General features: G+C 67.5%; 4 protein-coding genes across 4 annotated transcripts; 2 read left to right on the top strand and 2 right to left on the bottom strand.

The window, feature by feature from the left end:
• Positions 1-1,725: 1,725 nt before the first annotated feature.
• Positions 1,726-6,072, bottom strand: PFL1_02151 (uncharacterized protein; the record flags this gene model as incomplete). Its single annotated transcript, XM_007879662.1, has 4 exons — positions 1,726-1,890; positions 2,040-2,140; positions 2,243-2,384; positions 2,482-6,072. 4 exons carry the CDS (start codon positions 6,070-6,072, stop codon positions 1,726-1,728), a joined length of 3,999 nt encoding a protein of 1,332 aa, XP_007877853.1.
• Positions 6,073-6,551: 479 nt separating this feature from the next.
• PFL1_02150 (uncharacterized protein) lies at positions 6,552-8,864 on the top strand (the record flags this gene model as incomplete). Its single annotated transcript, XM_007879661.1, has 1 exon — positions 6,552-8,864. One exon carries the CDS (start codon positions 6,552-6,554, stop codon positions 8,862-8,864), a length of 2,313 nt encoding a protein of 770 aa, XP_007877852.1.
• Positions 8,865-9,872: 1,008 nt separating this feature from the next.
• PFL1_02149 (uncharacterized protein) lies at positions 9,873-11,754 on the top strand (the record flags this gene model as incomplete). The annotated part of the gene is made up of 5 exons (XM_007879660.1): positions 9,873-10,148; positions 10,281-10,645; positions 10,757-10,836; positions 10,989-11,098; positions 11,230-11,754. The coding sequence occupies 5 exons, from the start codon at positions 9,873-9,875 to the stop codon at positions 11,752-11,754; spliced, it is 1,356 nt and encodes a 451-aa protein (XP_007877851.1).
• Positions 11,755-12,153: 399 nt separating this feature from the next.
• Positions 12,154-15,233, bottom strand: PFL1_02148 (uncharacterized protein; the record flags this gene model as incomplete). The annotated part of the gene is made up of 3 exons (XM_007879659.1): positions 12,154-13,863; positions 13,975-15,007; positions 15,118-15,233. 3 exons carry the CDS (start codon positions 15,231-15,233, stop codon positions 12,154-12,156), a joined length of 2,859 nt encoding a protein of 952 aa, XP_007877850.1.
• Positions 15,234-16,399: the final 1,166 nt, after the last annotated feature.

The following is a 16,399-nucleotide window of genomic DNA, read 5'->3' as shown; positions in this document are numbered from 1 at the left end:
CCTGGTTGGCCTGGAAGGCGGCCGAGCCACCCGCGGCGGCGAGCGAGGAGAGGTAGGCCGAGTCCGAGGCCGGGTTGATGATGGTTGCCAGCCCGGGCGTGTAGGCGGGCGGGGTGACGGGCGCGTACTGCGTCTCGGTCTTGAACGTGTTTTGCCCGAGCGTCGTGCTGCGAGTGGGTGGGGGAGGGAGAGCGGGAGAGAGCGGGAGAGAGCGGGAGAGAGCGGGAGAGAGCGGGAGAGAGCGGGAGAGAGCGGGAGAGAGCGGGAGAGAGCGGGAGAGCGACGGAGGAAGAGGGCGGTGAAGGATTGACAAGAGGGCGGCGGAAGGATCGACAAGAGGGCGGCGGAAGGATCGAGAACGGGGCGGCAGAAGGGTCGAGAACGGGGCGGCGGAAGGATCGACAAGGATCGGCGGAAGGAGGCGGATCAGTGGGTCGTCTGCACGTTGGCCGAGTTGCGTTTGCATTGCGGTTGGCGGGCAGGCACTCACCAATCACCGTATTCCACGCAGGCAGACTGTCGACGTGAGGGCAAAGAGCCGGAAGGAGGGGTCGGCAGCGTGTTCAGAGAGGCGTCGCCGTACCCTGTGGAACGAGGATCGAGGATCGAGGCGAGGCCACGTCGAGCGACTCACCTGTGCGTTGTTGGTCGTCAGCTGTGCCGCGACGGGGGCGAGGGTGGCGGCGATGCTGAGCGCAACGACGGCGCAGATCGTGGAGCGAACCATGGCGAGTGGGTGGGGTGGCGGGTGGGCGGGTGTTTGCTGATAGGACGACGGGGGTGACTGCGCAAGGCAAAGGAGCGATCCGAGATCGAAGTCGAGTGCGAGTGCGAGTGTGAGGGCGAGGGTGAGTGCGAGTGCGAGGGCAACGGCGCCACCGAGTGCGAGGGCGACGCGGGTTGCGGACGCGAGGGCGAGTGCGAGGATGCAAGGATGGACGTCCAGTGGCGGTGATCGGGTCGAGGGACGGCTGGACAAAGGAGGAGCGGGTGAGGGGCAGGTGAGAGTGGGACGTGGAGGGAGCACAAACGTCGAGTGCAGCGTCGTAGGAAGGAGACGAGTGCGGAGTCGAGGTCGAAAGCGAGGGCGATGAAGGCAAAGGCGAAGGCGAAGGCGATGATGGTCTGGATGGAGGATGGAGCGGCCGCCGCAAGCAGGCTGGAGCGTCGTTGGATCGCTGGTCCAGGCACGAGGGCGACCGGGTCACGCCTGAAGAGGCTAGGCTAGGCAGCCCAGGCAGGCGGTAGGCGGTAGGCGGGGGTACGACCGAGACGCAAGCAGGCGATCCCAGCGCGGGGCAAGCGAGGCTAGGCGGCAGATGGAATTTCCTCTGGCTTGGCCGCGTCCAGAGCCCGCTCGCTGGGGCTGGGGAGCTGGGGAGCTGACTTGGAAATCCACCTGGCCTGGGCTGGCTCGTCTGCGCTTTCACACAGCCAGACTGGCAGGGCAGGCAGGCGGGCCAGATGGGCGTGCTCAAAATGCGGGGAAACGACAAGACCTGGCAACCCGCCGCGCCGCCCGCCCTGCCCGCTGTCGGCCGGTCAGAGGCGGGGCCCGCCACCACCAACTGAGCCGGTCGCATCGTCTGTCCATCGACGTCGGGCAGTTCCGGGGCGATACGGTGGCAGTCCATTCAAGGTTGGGATGAGGCCGCACACCCACCCGCCTGGACCTCATCTCCTCGACAAGAGATCCGGTGCCTACGGTGCGCTGCGGCCGCGCCCTCAGTCGCTCCAGTCGTCGTTGTCGGGGGCCCTTCGAGCGGCAGAGCCGACGGGGGGCTCATCGTCGTCGTCGTCGTCGTCCTCTTCTTCATCGCGTCCAACGCCATTGCCGGCGCCGGCGGCGTCGTAGGCGGTACCGCCACGGTGCTTGGCCTTCTTGAAGATCTGGTGCGCCAACATCCACACGGGCGCAGAATAGACCAAGGGTGAGGAGGAGGGTACGCGGACAGGCCATCGTCAGCCGATCCGTCGCAGAGGTGCCCAGCCCAGCACAGCGCTGCCCAGTCCGATGCCAAGCGACCATCGGCACTCACGCCATCGAGCAGCTTCTCCTTCTTCTCGTCCTCGGTCAGCACCTTGGCCACGGGGCCCTTTGGCAGCTTGCTCTCCTTTTTCACCTCGGGAGCTTGAGAGACTGGGGACAGCACATCCCAGGGGGTCGCGACCAGGTGGGACGGGCGGGTCAGCAGGGGGAAAGCCGTGCAGCGACTGCGACCAGGCCGGAGCCGGCACTCACGCGGCACCATGTCGGCGGGTCGCAGATCCAGGTAGGTTGCCTCGCGCTCGTCTGACTCGCCCTGGAGCCACCGCGCCGCAGTCGTCAAGGGCTGCGACGTATCGCGCGTGGGGATAAAGATGTCGTCTTGGAAGAACTCGGGCTGCAGGACGTGGGGCAAGCAGACAGACATGGACGCATCGTGTCAGCGCCGACGGGAGAGACAAGGCGGTGCGTCCGGCGGCCATCCCGCAACTCACCCTCAACCTCGGCACGCTCCACGACACCCTGCGGATCTCGCCCTTTTCGATGCGGTAGCTCACGCCAATCTCGACTTTGCTCGGGTCGACGGCCGTCTTGGCCAAAAAGGCGACGCCCAGCTGCGGCTGGCCGTGCTGGAACGTCGAGAGGGCGGTCAGGGGCCCCCGGTCGGCGACGCGCACCTCGTACGCCGAGATGAGCCTCTCGCCCTTGGACCACAGCCAGAGGATGTTGGTGTCGGCGTCGTACGACGGAAAGAGGAGCGCGGGCGACACGTCGAGCGTCAGCCGGCTCTTTTCCTCCAGACCGCTTCCGCCGACGCGCAGCAGGCGCAGCTGGCGTGCCGAGCCGACCGTGTGGCCGACGACGGCGAGGTGCTCGTCGTCGATCCACGTCAGCCGGCAGTTGCGCAGATCAGAAAAGCGGAGCGTGGCGGCGGTCGTGTTAATGTCGACTGCTGTCGCGGATCCATCCCCAACCACCTCCGGCTTTCGACTCGACTGGTCCCAGACAATGACTCGATCGGGCCCAAAGGTCTCTTCGGCGCGCAGGCGGAATGTGTCGCTCTCTCTCTGCGATGCTCCCGGACACGGGTGCGGCACGGCTGCAGAGAAGCCGAACCCGTGCTCGCCCACGGTGCGCGGGGCGACGGTGACCAGCAGCGTGTCGACGAGGTCCTGTCGGCCCATCAGGCTATCGATCACGGCGGCGCCGCCTTCCACCATGAGTCGCTCGATGCCGTGCCGCGAGAGCAACGCCAGCGCGTCGTCCCAGGCTAGCTGGCTGCCCCCGGCCGATGGCAGCTGCACGACCTCGGCGCCAGCCTCGTGCAACGCTCGTCGGCGCTCTTCGTCGGCAGAGGCGGAACAGAGGATGAGGGGTCGGCGGCCGACGCCGCTCTGGCCGTTGCGGATCAGCTTGCACGCGACAGGCGTCCTCAGCGCCGAGTCGAGGACGATCGGTCGTGGCAGACGATCGACCGGGGTTGGCGACGACAGCAGCCGGGCGTTGAGCTGAGGATCGTCGTTAAGCACGGTGCCGATGCCGACGAGGATGCCGTCGTGCAGCGTCCGGAGGTTGTGGGTCATGAGCATGCTCTCCTTGCCGCTGAGAGCCAGCTGCTGCTTGCCCTCTCCTGCGATCTTGCCGTCGCTCGACTGCGCAAAGGTGAGCGTGACGTGGGGTCGACCCTCGTGCCGGGCAAAGGTGATCGAACGCTCCAGAAAGGCCCTTGACGCGCGTTCGGCATCCGACGAGGCCGTCGACATCGGCGCCGAGTCCGCTGCTCGAGTGGCAGAGGGTCGCAGCGCGATGACGCGCACGGCCTTGTCCTTGCACGATAGCGCCATGGACCTGCCATCGGGGCTCCACGCCAGAGAGGTCGTCCCATCGCCCTCGACTGGAATCGCGACGGGCCCGGTCGACGGGCTGGCCAGGTTCCACAAGAGGAGGCTGCCGCCCTTTTCGGGAGAGCAGCTGGCGAGAAGGTCCTTGGCGCTCGGGTGGAAGGCGAGTTCGGACTGCTTGCTAGCCCGTTTCGACGAGAGGATGGCTTCCGGCGTGTCGATGGTCTGCTCCGCGAGCGCCTCCCCATTGGCGGGCAGCCGCCATACGCGGATTGCCGCATCCTCATGAACAGAGACCGCACGCTGCGGGTCCAGGGGATCGAGGGCAAAGTCGACGAGCTTGCTCGACGCCGACAGTGCCGGCACGAGCGTGGGCATCCGGCCCGACTCCTTGGTCGGGTGCACGCCGATCCGGCCGCCGGGACCGGCGAGCGGGAAGAGGAGGAAGCGGTCGTTTGCCGCCAGCATGCGACCATCTGGCGGCATGCCAAGGTCGAGGCCGGCGAGGTTCTGGTGCGCAGCGATGAGGGGTGTGCTGCCGAGCAGGAATCTCCTGGACCACCGCGGCGCGTCCTTGCTCGGAGCCGTAGGCGGCTGAGCGACGCGCTTGGGAGTGGGCAGCTGCGCAGACGCAGCCGGGTTCGCAGTCCGGGCCCCTCCGGCTGGGCTCGGGGATGTAGGGAGCCCCGATGAAGGAGCCTTGCTGGCGTCCGGCTGTGAAGCTGCGTGACGGACGGGTGCGGCCGAGGTCTTCTGGACAGGCTGCGGGGTCTGCGGCTCAGATGGTCTCTTGGACGCAGCTGACGCCGAAGGCGTTGTGACAGGCTTGGGCTCGGATGACGACGAGGGCGCAATTGTCTGCGCAGCAGCAGGAAGCTCGTCCTGTCCAGGCTGGCCTGCCTGCGTCGGCGGCTGCGGTACCGGCGCAGGCGAGGACTCGTTGCCGGGGGCTGGGTCAGAAGCGTTTGTGGGCGACGCTACAGCGTGGCGGGACAAGCCCGCCTGGCCTCGCACTCTCTGACGCTCCGTGGCGGCGTGTGCGGGATCCTGGCTGATGAGCTCGACTGCAGCGTCGCTGCCTGCCAGCCAGCTTGCAGCGGTCTGGGCGGCGACGCGGCTCGACGTGGGCGGATAGAGGTCGGGGTGGAAGTCGATGTACTGCCTGCGGGGGATGGTGACGCTGACGGGCACGAGGCAGTCGTCGCTGGTAGTCGAGGCGAGCACAAGGCGATCCACCTCTCCCTCCATGACCCTGTGCACCGTGGGAGGGGCGATGGCGCCGCCGCCCATGGTGAAGTTGAGCGGGCAGTTGCCCTCGGTAAAAGTCTTGGCGTCGTCGACTTCGAGCCAGCGCAGGGTCGCGTCGCCCTTGACCAGCAGGTAGACGAGTCCGCGGTCGTGGTCGACGAGGGGCGTGATGACTCCGGTCGAGTTGTCGATGGTGGCCCGCTTGAGGGGAGACTGGAGGGCTCTGGGGTCCCACACGGCCCATTCGCGCTCGCGCATGGCCGAGAAACCGGTGGTGATGAGGTTTGAGCGAACATAGGCGAGTCGGGAGGGCTTGACCTTGCTGGCGTGGGCGTGCACCGTCGAGGCCGGCTGTGAGCTGGATCGCGGGTCCCAGATGCTCACGACGCCGTCCTTTGCGATCGAGGCGAGGTTGACGCCATCCTGGGACCAGTCGAGCGAGAGGAGGGGCGAGGGAGCGTCGAAGGTGATGGTGGGTTTTGCGGCGTTGACGTCGTACAGGGCGACGGACGAGTGTGCGGATGCGGCCAAGAGGTTGCTGGTGGTGGTGTGAAAGGCGAGGGACGAGACGGGCTTTGTGGCGGCGACTGGCTCGAGGTCGATGAGGCGCTGCGGAGGGGGATCGAGGGCTGGAGGGAAGGCGGCGTCGGCAGTGGGTGGCGGTGGCAAGGTGTGGAGTGCGATGGCGCCGTTTTCGGAAGCGACGGCGAGGAGGCCATCGTCAAAGTGGCTGAGGGCGAGGTCGGAGATGGGTGCGGAAGCGGCGTGGTAGGTGGGGGGCTGCTTTGCATACTTTCCAGGCGAGTGGTGGGGGAGGAAGAGGAGGGTGCCGGTGGTATTGGCCCGTGCTATGATCCAGTCTGATGAGGCGGCGACCAAGGTGCCCGAGTCTGGCGGGGTGGCGAGGCCGAGCTCGTGGAAGCGGTGTTGTTGCTTGGCCGGGGTGAGGAGGGCGTTTCTCCACTTGGAGACGTTGGCGAAGCGAGAGGGCGGCATGGCGGGCGGTGAGATGGGGTGGGCAGGCAGGTTGCTGGCTGCTGGCGATGGATCGCCACACAGAGCGACCAAGGGAGGGCGAGGGGGGAGGAGAGGGGATCGATGGAGGTGGTGGGTCGAGAAGGTGGCAGGTTGAGGGAGCAGAGGGGGCGCGCGAGGAGGAGGATGATGGGCCCCGCGTGTTGGACGCACGGGCCGTCGTTGCCGTGCCGCTTGCTTTCTTCTGACCGCCAAATGGGAAAGCGGACCAACGCCAGGAGTGCCTTGGCAGCGAGGCGGGCAGCCAGGCCAGGCGGGCAGGCAGCCAGGCAACCCACGCTCGCCGCCCCTTTTTGGCCGCGTCGGGAACTCCTCCTGACTTGCCACCACATTCATAATCCTACGTCTCTCTGTCGTCGCCTCCCGCTGGTCCTCCGTCGATCCGGTCTTCAGAACCGAGTGCTCGTCTGCCTTCAACAGGGCATCAAACACGCTCTCGCATGTCGGCGGCAGACCAGGGCCACCGCGGGCCCGCCATCTCGGTCCTCCCTCCCCACTCGAGGCCAGCCGCGTCGACTGCGCCAACTGCCACCGCCACCGCCACCGCCTCGTCTTCCTCAAACGCCGCATCGCTCAACGGCGGAGACGGCCATGCAATCCTCCCTCCCCAATCGCTCGCCGTCTCCATCGAGGGCAAGCCCGCCCTCGTCTCCTACGACCACGAGTTCTTCTTTGTCCTCCGAGGCCACTCGCGCTCCGCCTACTCGGACCAGTCAAAGGCCTACCTCCGCGTCCCCCTCGCCCTCGTCCTACACACATCCTTCATCGCAGACTCCGACGGCGGTTCCCTGCTGGTCCGCCTCCTCTCGCCCCCCCTCCAGAGCTCCGCACCTTCGCCCGCCTCAGGCTTCTCGTTCTTCAAAAAGCCAAAGGCCAGCCCCGCCTGCATGGCCTCGATGAGCGAGGACGCCTACCACGCACTGACCCCCCAGCAGCGATCACAGAGGCTGCAGCAGCAGCTCGAAGGGCCCTGCTCCAACCTGCGCCTCTTTCGCATCGAGGCCCGCATCGCACACGCCTCGCGCGACGACGACGACGTCGAGGTCAAGGCCCAACGCTGGGTCGACGACGTCATGGCCAAGGCCTACGGCGACGTCAAACCCTTCCGCCGCCTAAAGATCCTCGTCAACCCCGCAGGCGGGCCGGGAAAGGCAAGGCAGCTCTACGACAGCCGCGTGCGCCCCATCTTTGAGGCGGCCCTCTGCAAGCTCGACGTCACCTTCACCCAGTACCGCCTACACGGCGTCGAGGTGGCAAGGGACCTCGACGTCGACAGCTACGACGCCATGGCCGTCATGAGCGGCGACGGCCTCATCCACGAGGTGCTCAATGGTCTCGCCAAGCGGTCCGATGCCAAAAGGGCGCTCCGCCTGCCGCTGGCCCCCATCCCCGCCGGCAGCGGCAACGCCTCGGCCATCAACCTGCTGGGCGTCGAGCAAGGCTTCAGCCTGGCGCTCGCCTGCCTCAACATCATCAAGGGCCGCCCCATGCCCGCCGACCTCCTCACCGTCACGCAGCCGGCTTCAGCGTTCCCTCCCGGCACCCCGATCCCTGGCGTTCCGGCCCAGCCGTCCAAGTTCAAGCGCAGGGCGGACATGGGCGCGGCGCCCGTGCCCTCGAGCACGACGACGACACGAGCCTCGGAGGACGCGGCGCTGATGGCCGATGCGCCGTCGAAGCCGTTTGTGAGGTACTACTCGTTCCTCTCGCAGTCGATTGGCCTGATGGCCGACATTGACCTGGGCACCGAGAGCATGCGGGCGCTGGGCGACACGCGCTTCCTGATCGGGTACGCGGCCGGTGTGCTGCGCAACACCGAGTGCGAGGTCGACGTCGACGTCAAGCTGGGGCTTCGCGGGAGCAAGAGCAAGGCAGAGATGCGCGAGCGCGTGCGCAAGTTCCAGCAGGCCGGGCGGCTGGATGGCGCGTCGGCGTCGTCGGCGGCCGGTGCCGGCGGCGGCGGCGGCGGCAGCGTTGCGGGTGCAACCGCAGCGTCCGGAGGCTTTGGTGGTTCGCCCGACAGCGCGCAGGTCGATGGGACAAGGCAGGAGGACGGCGACGAGGACGACAGCGCGACCGAGTGGGCGCGTGACGCGTTTGGCAACCTGCGATTCGAGCGCGATGCCGAGCCGCCGCTGCGCCACGGAGCAGTGACTGACGCGCTTGGGCCCGAGGGCGTGCCACCGCGGCCCTTTGACCTTCGGGATCCCTCGTGGCCGCACAGCATCGCCCTTGCGCCGGCGGCGGACGGGTCGCGACGAGGAGGGGGCGGAGGGGGCGGAGACGGCGACAACGACGACAACGACAACGGCGACGACGCGGGCGACGAGATGCTGGGGTGGTACCGCATCCGTGAGCCGCTGGCGTCGCTGTACGGGGGCAAGCTGCCGTGGGTGGGGCGGGACCTGATGCAGTTCCCGTACGCGCTACCGGGCGACGGAGCGATTGACGTTGCCATGATGATGCACGGTGGCGGGCGGCTGTCGAAACTGCCCGAGGGCGACTCTGCCGAGAGCGGGCGGGTGATTTACCAGCGGGCGCTGGCGTACCTCAAGGTGGAAGCGTACCGCGTCACGCCCCGGCTGCGCGAGGGCCACCGGCGGCTCAAGGGCGGGGGGATGTGCAGCATCGACGGGGAAAAGGTTGCGTATGCGCCGTTCCAGGTCGAGGTGGCGCACGGCCTGACCTACTCGGTGCTGTCGCTGTACGGGCGGTACTGCGTGCCCGTCGTCGAGCCGCCGAGCGTCAAGTAGCGGCGGCAGAGGGGGCGATGGCCAAGGCCGGCTTGACGGCGAGCAGGGCCGGTATACATGTCCTCGTGGAGCCAATATGGATGGAAGCCTGGCGGGCAAACACAACCGTCGCAGTTGACCGCAGCGCGTGGAGTTGCGACGACCCGACATCCCAGGCCAGCAGAGAGAATGAGGTTGCGACGGCAGAGGCGAAGGTGGATGGCAGGCCTAGGGCGTCGGATCGGCCGGGCTAGTGGACGTAGCGCAGCCTGATGGCGGTACCGGTACGGTGGTGGGCAGCCTGGGCGGCTCTGATCCGAGCTGAGCTGAGCTGAGCTGAGGTTTGGCCGGCGACTTTTGGGGGGGACGTGCCCCCCCTCGCCGCCCCAGGGTTTTCCCCCTCCACCTTCGAATGGCTGGATGGCGCGTGCGGGCAGGCGGGCAGGCGGGCAGACAGCAGCAGGCGGGCGCAGCGTACGTGTCGGCTTGTCCGGCGTGTCGGTGGTCGGCCTTTCATGGCTCGGGTGCACCAGGCCAGGCCAGAAGAGAGATAGAAGAGGCAGGGCTCGGCTCCCTGCCAAGGCAGCAAGCAAGCAAGCGGGGAGAAGCTCGCGGCCTGGCCTGGCCTGGCCAAGAAGGCCAAGCAGGCCAGGGACGGCCGCCGCAACCGCCCAACTCAGTTGCGCCCGCATGCAGCCGCCCGCCCGCACCCGTGCAGCACCGCCTGGCCTGGCCTGGCCTGCATTCCTCGTCATCACCCGCTCGCTCGCACTCCTCACCACCACCGACACCACCACCACCACCATCCCTCCGCTCGATCCCATCCCCCCCGCCATCTCGCTCCTTTTCGACACGCACCCGTCCTCCTCGCCGTCCATTCCTTCCTGATCCCACAGCTCGCCTCTTCTCATTCCGCTCACCCTCCACTACCCATCGCCGGCCGCCCGCTCAACCTCCCCTACCCATCGCCGGCCGCCCGCTCACCCTCCTCTACCCATCGCCCGCCGCCCGCCGCCCGCCGCCGCCAACATGGGCCTGCACGACCTCCTCTCTCGGCAGCCCGAGTCGTATGTCAAGAAGAAGGAGTACTCCTTCCACAAGACCCTCGGCGAGGGCTCCTTTGGCGTCGTGCGCTCCGCACTATGGAAGGCCGCCGAACCCCCCATCAACGTCGCCGTCAAGGTCATTTCGAAAAAGATCCTAAAGGGCCACGACGAAATCGTAAAGGACGAAATGGACGTCCTCCGCGGCCTCGATCAGCCCCACGTCGTAAAGTTCCTCGACTGGTTCGAGAGCAAGGACAAGGTGAGCTCAGCCCTCGCCTCGAGCCTGGGGCACCGCCCCGGCTCCACATCCTCACCAACCCCCACCGCTCGCTCACTTTCCTTCCCCCTCCCTCTCTCCCTCTCTCGCCGCCCCCCACTCCACCTCCCTCAGTACTACCTCGTCTTTGAAGAGGCCACCGGCGGCGAGCTCTTTGAGCGCATCCTCGCAAAGGGACGCTTCACCGAAAACGACGCCTGCCAGACGATCCGCGCCGTCCTGTCGGCCATTCAGTACCTCCACCACCACAACATTGTCCACCGCGACATCAAGCCCGAGAACATCCTCTACCGCACAAAGGAGGAGGACGCCAACGTCGTCCTCGTCGACTTTGGCATCGCCGCCCACCTCAAGGACGAGAGCGAGATCCTCACCACCGTATGCGGCAGCTTCGGCTACGCCGCACCAGAGATCCTCGCCAAGAAGGGCCACGGCAAGGCCGTCGACATGTGGAGCCTCGGCGTCATCACCTACACAATGTGAGCCGGTCAGCCAGCGCCCCGTTCTCGTCTGGAAGCCCCGCGTGCAGAACGTAGCTGACTCCCTCGGCGAGCCACGGCACCGACGGCGACACGACGACGCTGCGACAGGCTGTGCGGCTACACGCCCTTCCGCTCCGACGACCCGGCGACGCTAGCAGCAGAGACGCAGCGGGGCAAGATCGAGTTCCGTGAGTCGGTCCCGCTCGCCCTGTACCAGGCGCCGCAAACGCACCCAGTCGGCCGCGGGCCGTGCTCACCCCGCATGCCTCACCCCTCTCTCCGTTGCCGCCATCTGCCGCTACACCCGCTCGACCTTTCATCCCCGCGCAACCCGTCGCAGACGACCGGTACTGGAAGAACATCTCAGCAGAAGCCAAGGACTTTGTCAAGTCGTGCCTGACGGTCGATCCAAAGAAGCGCATCACGGCCGACGAAGGCATCGACCACCCCGTACGTCGACGTCGCCCAGTCGCCGCGCCGCTGCCCGCTCCCCGTCCTTAGCCCGAGACAGCACGACTCACGCACTCTCTCCCCCTTTCCATGTCCTCCTGGCTCGCCTGCCTACCGTCCCGTCTCGACAGTGGTTCACGTCGCACACGGCCGCGCCCTCGTCGCACGACATTTCGGCGGGCCTACGCGAAAACTACCGCAAGAGGTGGAAGTCGGCCATTGCGGCCGTGCGCGCCTCGACCAAGTTCAAGACGTTTGCCGCCCTCAATGCGTCGTCTTCGGGCAATCCCTCGGCCGACGTCGATGGGGAGCAGCAACAGGGGCAGCAGGGGGCGTCGCAGGGCAAGGCTGCCTCGCCGTTCGGAGGGAGGAGGTCGCCGACGGATTCCCACTCGAGCTCCGTCAGCAACATGGACGTCTTCCATGCCCACTCGTCTTCGTCGTCGTCGGAGGCGCCGACGCCGCAGCACAACGACGCAACGCAGGCACGGGCACACGACGACGAAGACGCCGATGCCGACGCCGACGACGACGTGTGGCACGAGACGAGCCAGGAGGGAGAGGGGCATACCTCGTCGTCGAGCGGCATCGACAAGCTCAAACGCGGCCTCGAAGAGGTCCACCTCAAGTCGCCGCCGCCGTCGTCGTCGTCTTGATTGGGCCCCCTCTGATACCCGGCCACCGACTTCGACTTTACGCGGACGGCGCATCATCGTGGAGACGACGACTAAGGCGGCGGCGGCGGCGACAACGACGACGACGACGAGGACGACGACGACGATGGCACGGCGTCGTTCCTCCGACGGTACATTATCGATTCCGCAGATGCATGCATGCAAGGGTTTAAAGCGGAGCTGCACCGCTCGCAGCGCGGCCGTCGTCGTCGTCGTCCTTGGATCGGGGTATCTGCTCGCACTACGACGACGACGACGACGACGACGGCCGCGAGTCCATCCTCTGAAGCGAGGACAGAGCATCGGCACGGCGCGACGACACGACGACATGACACGCCAGCAATGCCGCTGCCGCCCATGTCGTCGCCGGCCGTTGGGGTGTCACTGCTCGAAGTCCTCGGCGGTGGCCTCGAAATAGGACGGGGGAAGGTCGAGCTCCATGTCCTCGCCGTAGGTCATGAGGTCGTCCTCGGTGAATCCATAGCCCGTCCCCGCTCCCCCGCCGTCCCCACCGCTGGCATCCGCCTCCAGCGCAGGCGGGGGCGGAGGGAGCGGGGCAGGGGCAGGGGCCGGGGCGGAAGGTAACGTCTGCACGGCGCCTGGATCGGATCGACGTGCCGATCCAGGCGTCGAACCGCGCGTCGACCGAGGGGCGGACGAATCCGTCCTGCCCGCTCCCGCCGCCGCCGCCGAGGCCGAGGCCGAGGGCGGGTGGACATGGTCGTTCCTGCTCGCTCCTCCCTTGCGTGTCTTTCTCCTGTCCGCGCCACCAGCCGCCGCCGCCGTAGACGACGACGACGACGACAAAGCCTCTGTGGCATAGGCACGGTGCCGAGACGACGAGGGCGGCGGCGGCGGCGGCGGTGGCTCTACCTCGACCGGTCTCTTGGTCTTGGACGCCGACGAGACGCGCACATAGTCTCCCACGCCTCGTCCTCCCTCTCTCTGCGCTGCGCTGCCCCTCCTCGCCCCTTCGCCCTCGTGCTCCGAGACCGAAGACGAGCGTAACCCGGACATGGACGGCGAAACCTTCGCAGCGGCCGCGCTCCCTGAGCGAGAAGGTACGGCGGCGTCGATGAGGGCGCGCTTCTCGTCGCCGTGTACGTGGACCCGACGCGACGAGCTCGGGGCGCCCAGTGCAGGCTGCTGCGGCTGCTGTCCCGGATCGGGTGCCGCGCCGCGCGACGAGTACCTCGCTCGCCTCGGGTGCTCGTTGCCAGAGCCGTTGGGCGTACCAGGCTTGGGTGGTGGAGCCGGTGCCATGTGCCGCTGCGAGGTAGAGCCAGCGGCAGCCTTTGCCGGTGGCACAGTGGCGGCGGCAGTTGTGCCTGCCTTGACCTGCTTGGGCGGCAATGCGCGGCCAGTGCTCGACGCGGCCTCTCGCGCAGATTTACGTGGCTTCGACGCATCACCCTTCGAAGACGGCGGTGCGGGCGTCGTCGCTGCCAGCTGTGTGGTGGGCGGTAGCGGCTTCGTAGGGCGGGAGGGAGAGGCACGCATCGAGGGCGACGGCGACGGCGACGGCGAGCTGCTCTGCGTCCTTGGCGGCGATGGCGACAGCGTGTGTCCACCGTGGGCGCCGCTCTTGCGGTCCGAAGAGACGTGCGAGCGCGCCGAATCGTACCTTGACGTCGACGCCGTCGCCGTGGTCGCGGCGGACCGCTGCGATGGTGGCGGTGCGAACCTCGGTTGCTCGTTGGCCGCAGGAGGGAAGCCGGATAGATCCGACACGACGTCCGGCGTGGGCTGAGGCAGCGGGACCTCGGGCCTGACGTAGCCGGCCGGGTAGGGTCCGAAGGGGGCAAAGGGCGGGGCTGGCGGCGGGAGGCAGTGCAGCGTGATGGGGTGCTCGTGCACGATGCGGGCGTCGCGGCTGCGCTGCACTGCGAGAAAGTACGACAGCGAAATCAGCGGCGTCTCGAAACTGGGCAGGCACCGCACGGGCGGCACCACGATGCCGTTGATGCGGTGCAGGTCGGGCGCCTCCTGTGCGAAGCGGACCTGCGCCGTCGCCATCGGCCGCTGCTGGACGGCTACGACCTTGGCCTTTTGGCCCGAGCGCAGGCGCACCCGGCGGTATAGAACGACGATCTGTAAATGGGGCGCGACCAAGTCAAGAGAGGGTCGAATCCAAGCTCTTCAGCCGTCAGAGGCAGGTTCGGAAGCTGTGCTGCAGGCGCGGCTCGGGGAAGCTTCACTTACCAATGGAGATCCCTGTCGGAGCGCCAGAGGCTTGTTCGTGTGGCATCTCAGGATAAAAGGGATGGCAGACCGCAGCGCAAACGCGGACGAGGCGGCGGCGGCGTCACCGGGCACCGAGAGCGACCAGGATTCGCGGCCAATGACGGTGGGCTTCTTGGTGCCAAAGAGGGATGAGATCGAACCGAGCAGGCCGCCGCCGCCGCCGCCGGCCTTGCGGTCGGTGTCGCCGTCCAAGTCGATCGGCTCGCCGTTCCTGCTGGTCGAGTAGTTGATGGCCACGCGCTGCCAGGGCGCCTGAGACTCGATCGGGTGGCGTCCGTCGCCCGAGGTGTTGGTGACGATTTGGGCCATCATGTTGGCCAGCCTCCTCCTCTCGCGTAGCGCCACCTCATGGCCTGACTCTGGCGGCGGCAGGTAGACAAAGGGGGCCGAGAGGCGCAGGTTGCGCTTGAGCAGGCCGACGCGGTGCACCTTTACGCTGATCTCGTACTTGACGCTGGCCCAGTTTTTGGGCAGGGCGTCCTTGGTCGACTTGAAGATCGACGACATGACGCCGCCGCCGCCTCCGCCCGACTTGGCGCGGGTGTCGACGATGGCGGGGGCGGCGAAGGCATCGATGACGCACGAGGGCGGCAAGAGGACGGGCGCGGCCTGCTTCTTGCCCTTGGACGTCACCTTGTAGGCGGGGAGGTCGATGTCGAAGTCAAAGGGATGCCTGCCCTGGGAAAAGAGGTTGGAGTCGGGATCCTGGGCGTCGGCCTGCCAGAGGGTGTGTTCGAGTTGAAGGAGCGTGACGTCGTGCTCCTTTGCCTCTTCGACCTCTGGGTTCAGGTGGTCGATCTGGGCGGGCGTGTCGGCCGAGCCGCTCTTTGGCAGCAGCACGCGGGCGGTGCCGGTCACCGAGACGGTGATGGCCGAGACGCGCGAATTGTCCGAGGTGACGTTGAACGTGACGCTGCCGGCGAGCGACCCCCAGCCCCTTGCCTTGCTGCCGCCTTGGAACGCGGGCACTCGGAGCGGGTAGGTGTAGACGCTGCGAGGGTGGCGGGCAGTCGGGCGGGGTAGAGAAAGCACCGTGGTGAGCGGCGAGCGGTGAGCGGTGAGCGGCGGGAAGCGCGAATGTGCGCCGACGAGGGTACTCACTCGAGGGCAAGGGTGGCGTTCTTGTTGGTATAGGTATGGATGGTGCGGAGGGCGGGTGCGCCGACTGGGGGGCCATGCGCTGCCATCGTGGCTGTTGTGCCAGCGCCGGCTCTCATGGTATACGAGGGTCGAGTGGTACCTCGTCAAGGGGGTGCGGCCGGCATCGCAGCGGCGGAAGGCCAAGGAGAGGAGGGGATCGGAAGTGGGGGGGGGGGGGGGGGCGGAGGAGGAAGACGGGGCGGAGAGGCCGAAGCGTCGAGGACTGCCGGTGGGTGATGGTGGTCAAGGTGAAGGTGAAGGTGATGGTGGTGGTGGTGGTGACGACGACGACGAGCAGACAGGCCAAGCCAGAGCAGGCCGTCGGATCAGCCGTAGCGGAGCAGCCAGGGCAGGCCTAAGTTACCTGCCATCTTGCGAGCATCCCTCGCTGACTTTGTACCGAACCCTGGCCGCCCCCATGCTCGCGAAGGGACAGGCAGGCCAGGCCAGGCAAGGAGCAGCGGGCAGCGCCGAAGTGGAGAAGGCCAAAAAGCCCGAAGAAAGCGAAGCAAAAGCCTCAGGCCTGGCAGGCAGGCAGGCAGCCTAGACGGACAGGCAGGGTCCACGCGGCTTGGCTTGCTTGCCTAGCCTGCTTTGTCTGCTGGCTGGCTTGGCCGGGCCATGCAAATCCAGTCCTGCACCCTGTGCCGGCGTCCGGCACTCGAAAAGGCTTGGCTGGTCTGGTCTGGTCCGGCTTGGGTGGAGCTGTCTTGGTTCTTGGGGGGCCGCTCACCGTCCACTACATTCTGGCGGACGTCGTCCGAAGCCGGCGGCCATACGGACGGGCAGCTGCCGGTAGTTAGCCACCAGCCAGGCCAGGCTCGAACCTGGCCTGGCTAGGAGCGCGGGCTGTGCAGTGCACGACTTGACGCTGCCTTATCGCCTCAGCAGCTCAGAGGCAGGCTCGGCCCGACCATACGATAACCCTCGCCTGGCCAGGCCTGGGACCTCGGCGCGACCGCGCGACCGTGCGACTCCTAGCCGGCTCGACGGCGGCATTGCGGCGACGATCCGTGGGTCGAGTTCGGCTCGGAGAGCATATGGTTACGCGTAGCCTCGCGGAAGCAGGCCTAGCCCGGCCCTCCCTAGCCTAGCCTAGCCTAGCCTAGCAAGCTGGTCAAGTTCCGCGGTACATGGGGCTGGCCTGGTCGGATCTGCTCCGGACCGAAGGCGGGCCTAGCCTAGCCAAGCCTAGTCTAGCCTGCACCATCGTCCGAGCCGCATGGTCTGGCCTGGCCTGGCT

The sequence above is a fragment of the Pseudozyma flocculosa genome, assembly GCF_000417875.1.
Source record: "Pseudozyma flocculosa PF-1 unplaced genomic scaffold scaffold00005, whole genome shotgun sequence".
NCBI lineage: Eukaryota > Fungi > Basidiomycota > Ustilaginomycetes > Ustilaginales > Ustilaginaceae > Pseudozyma > Pseudozyma flocculosa.
This window is presented reverse-complemented; position numbering and strand designations above follow the sequence as displayed.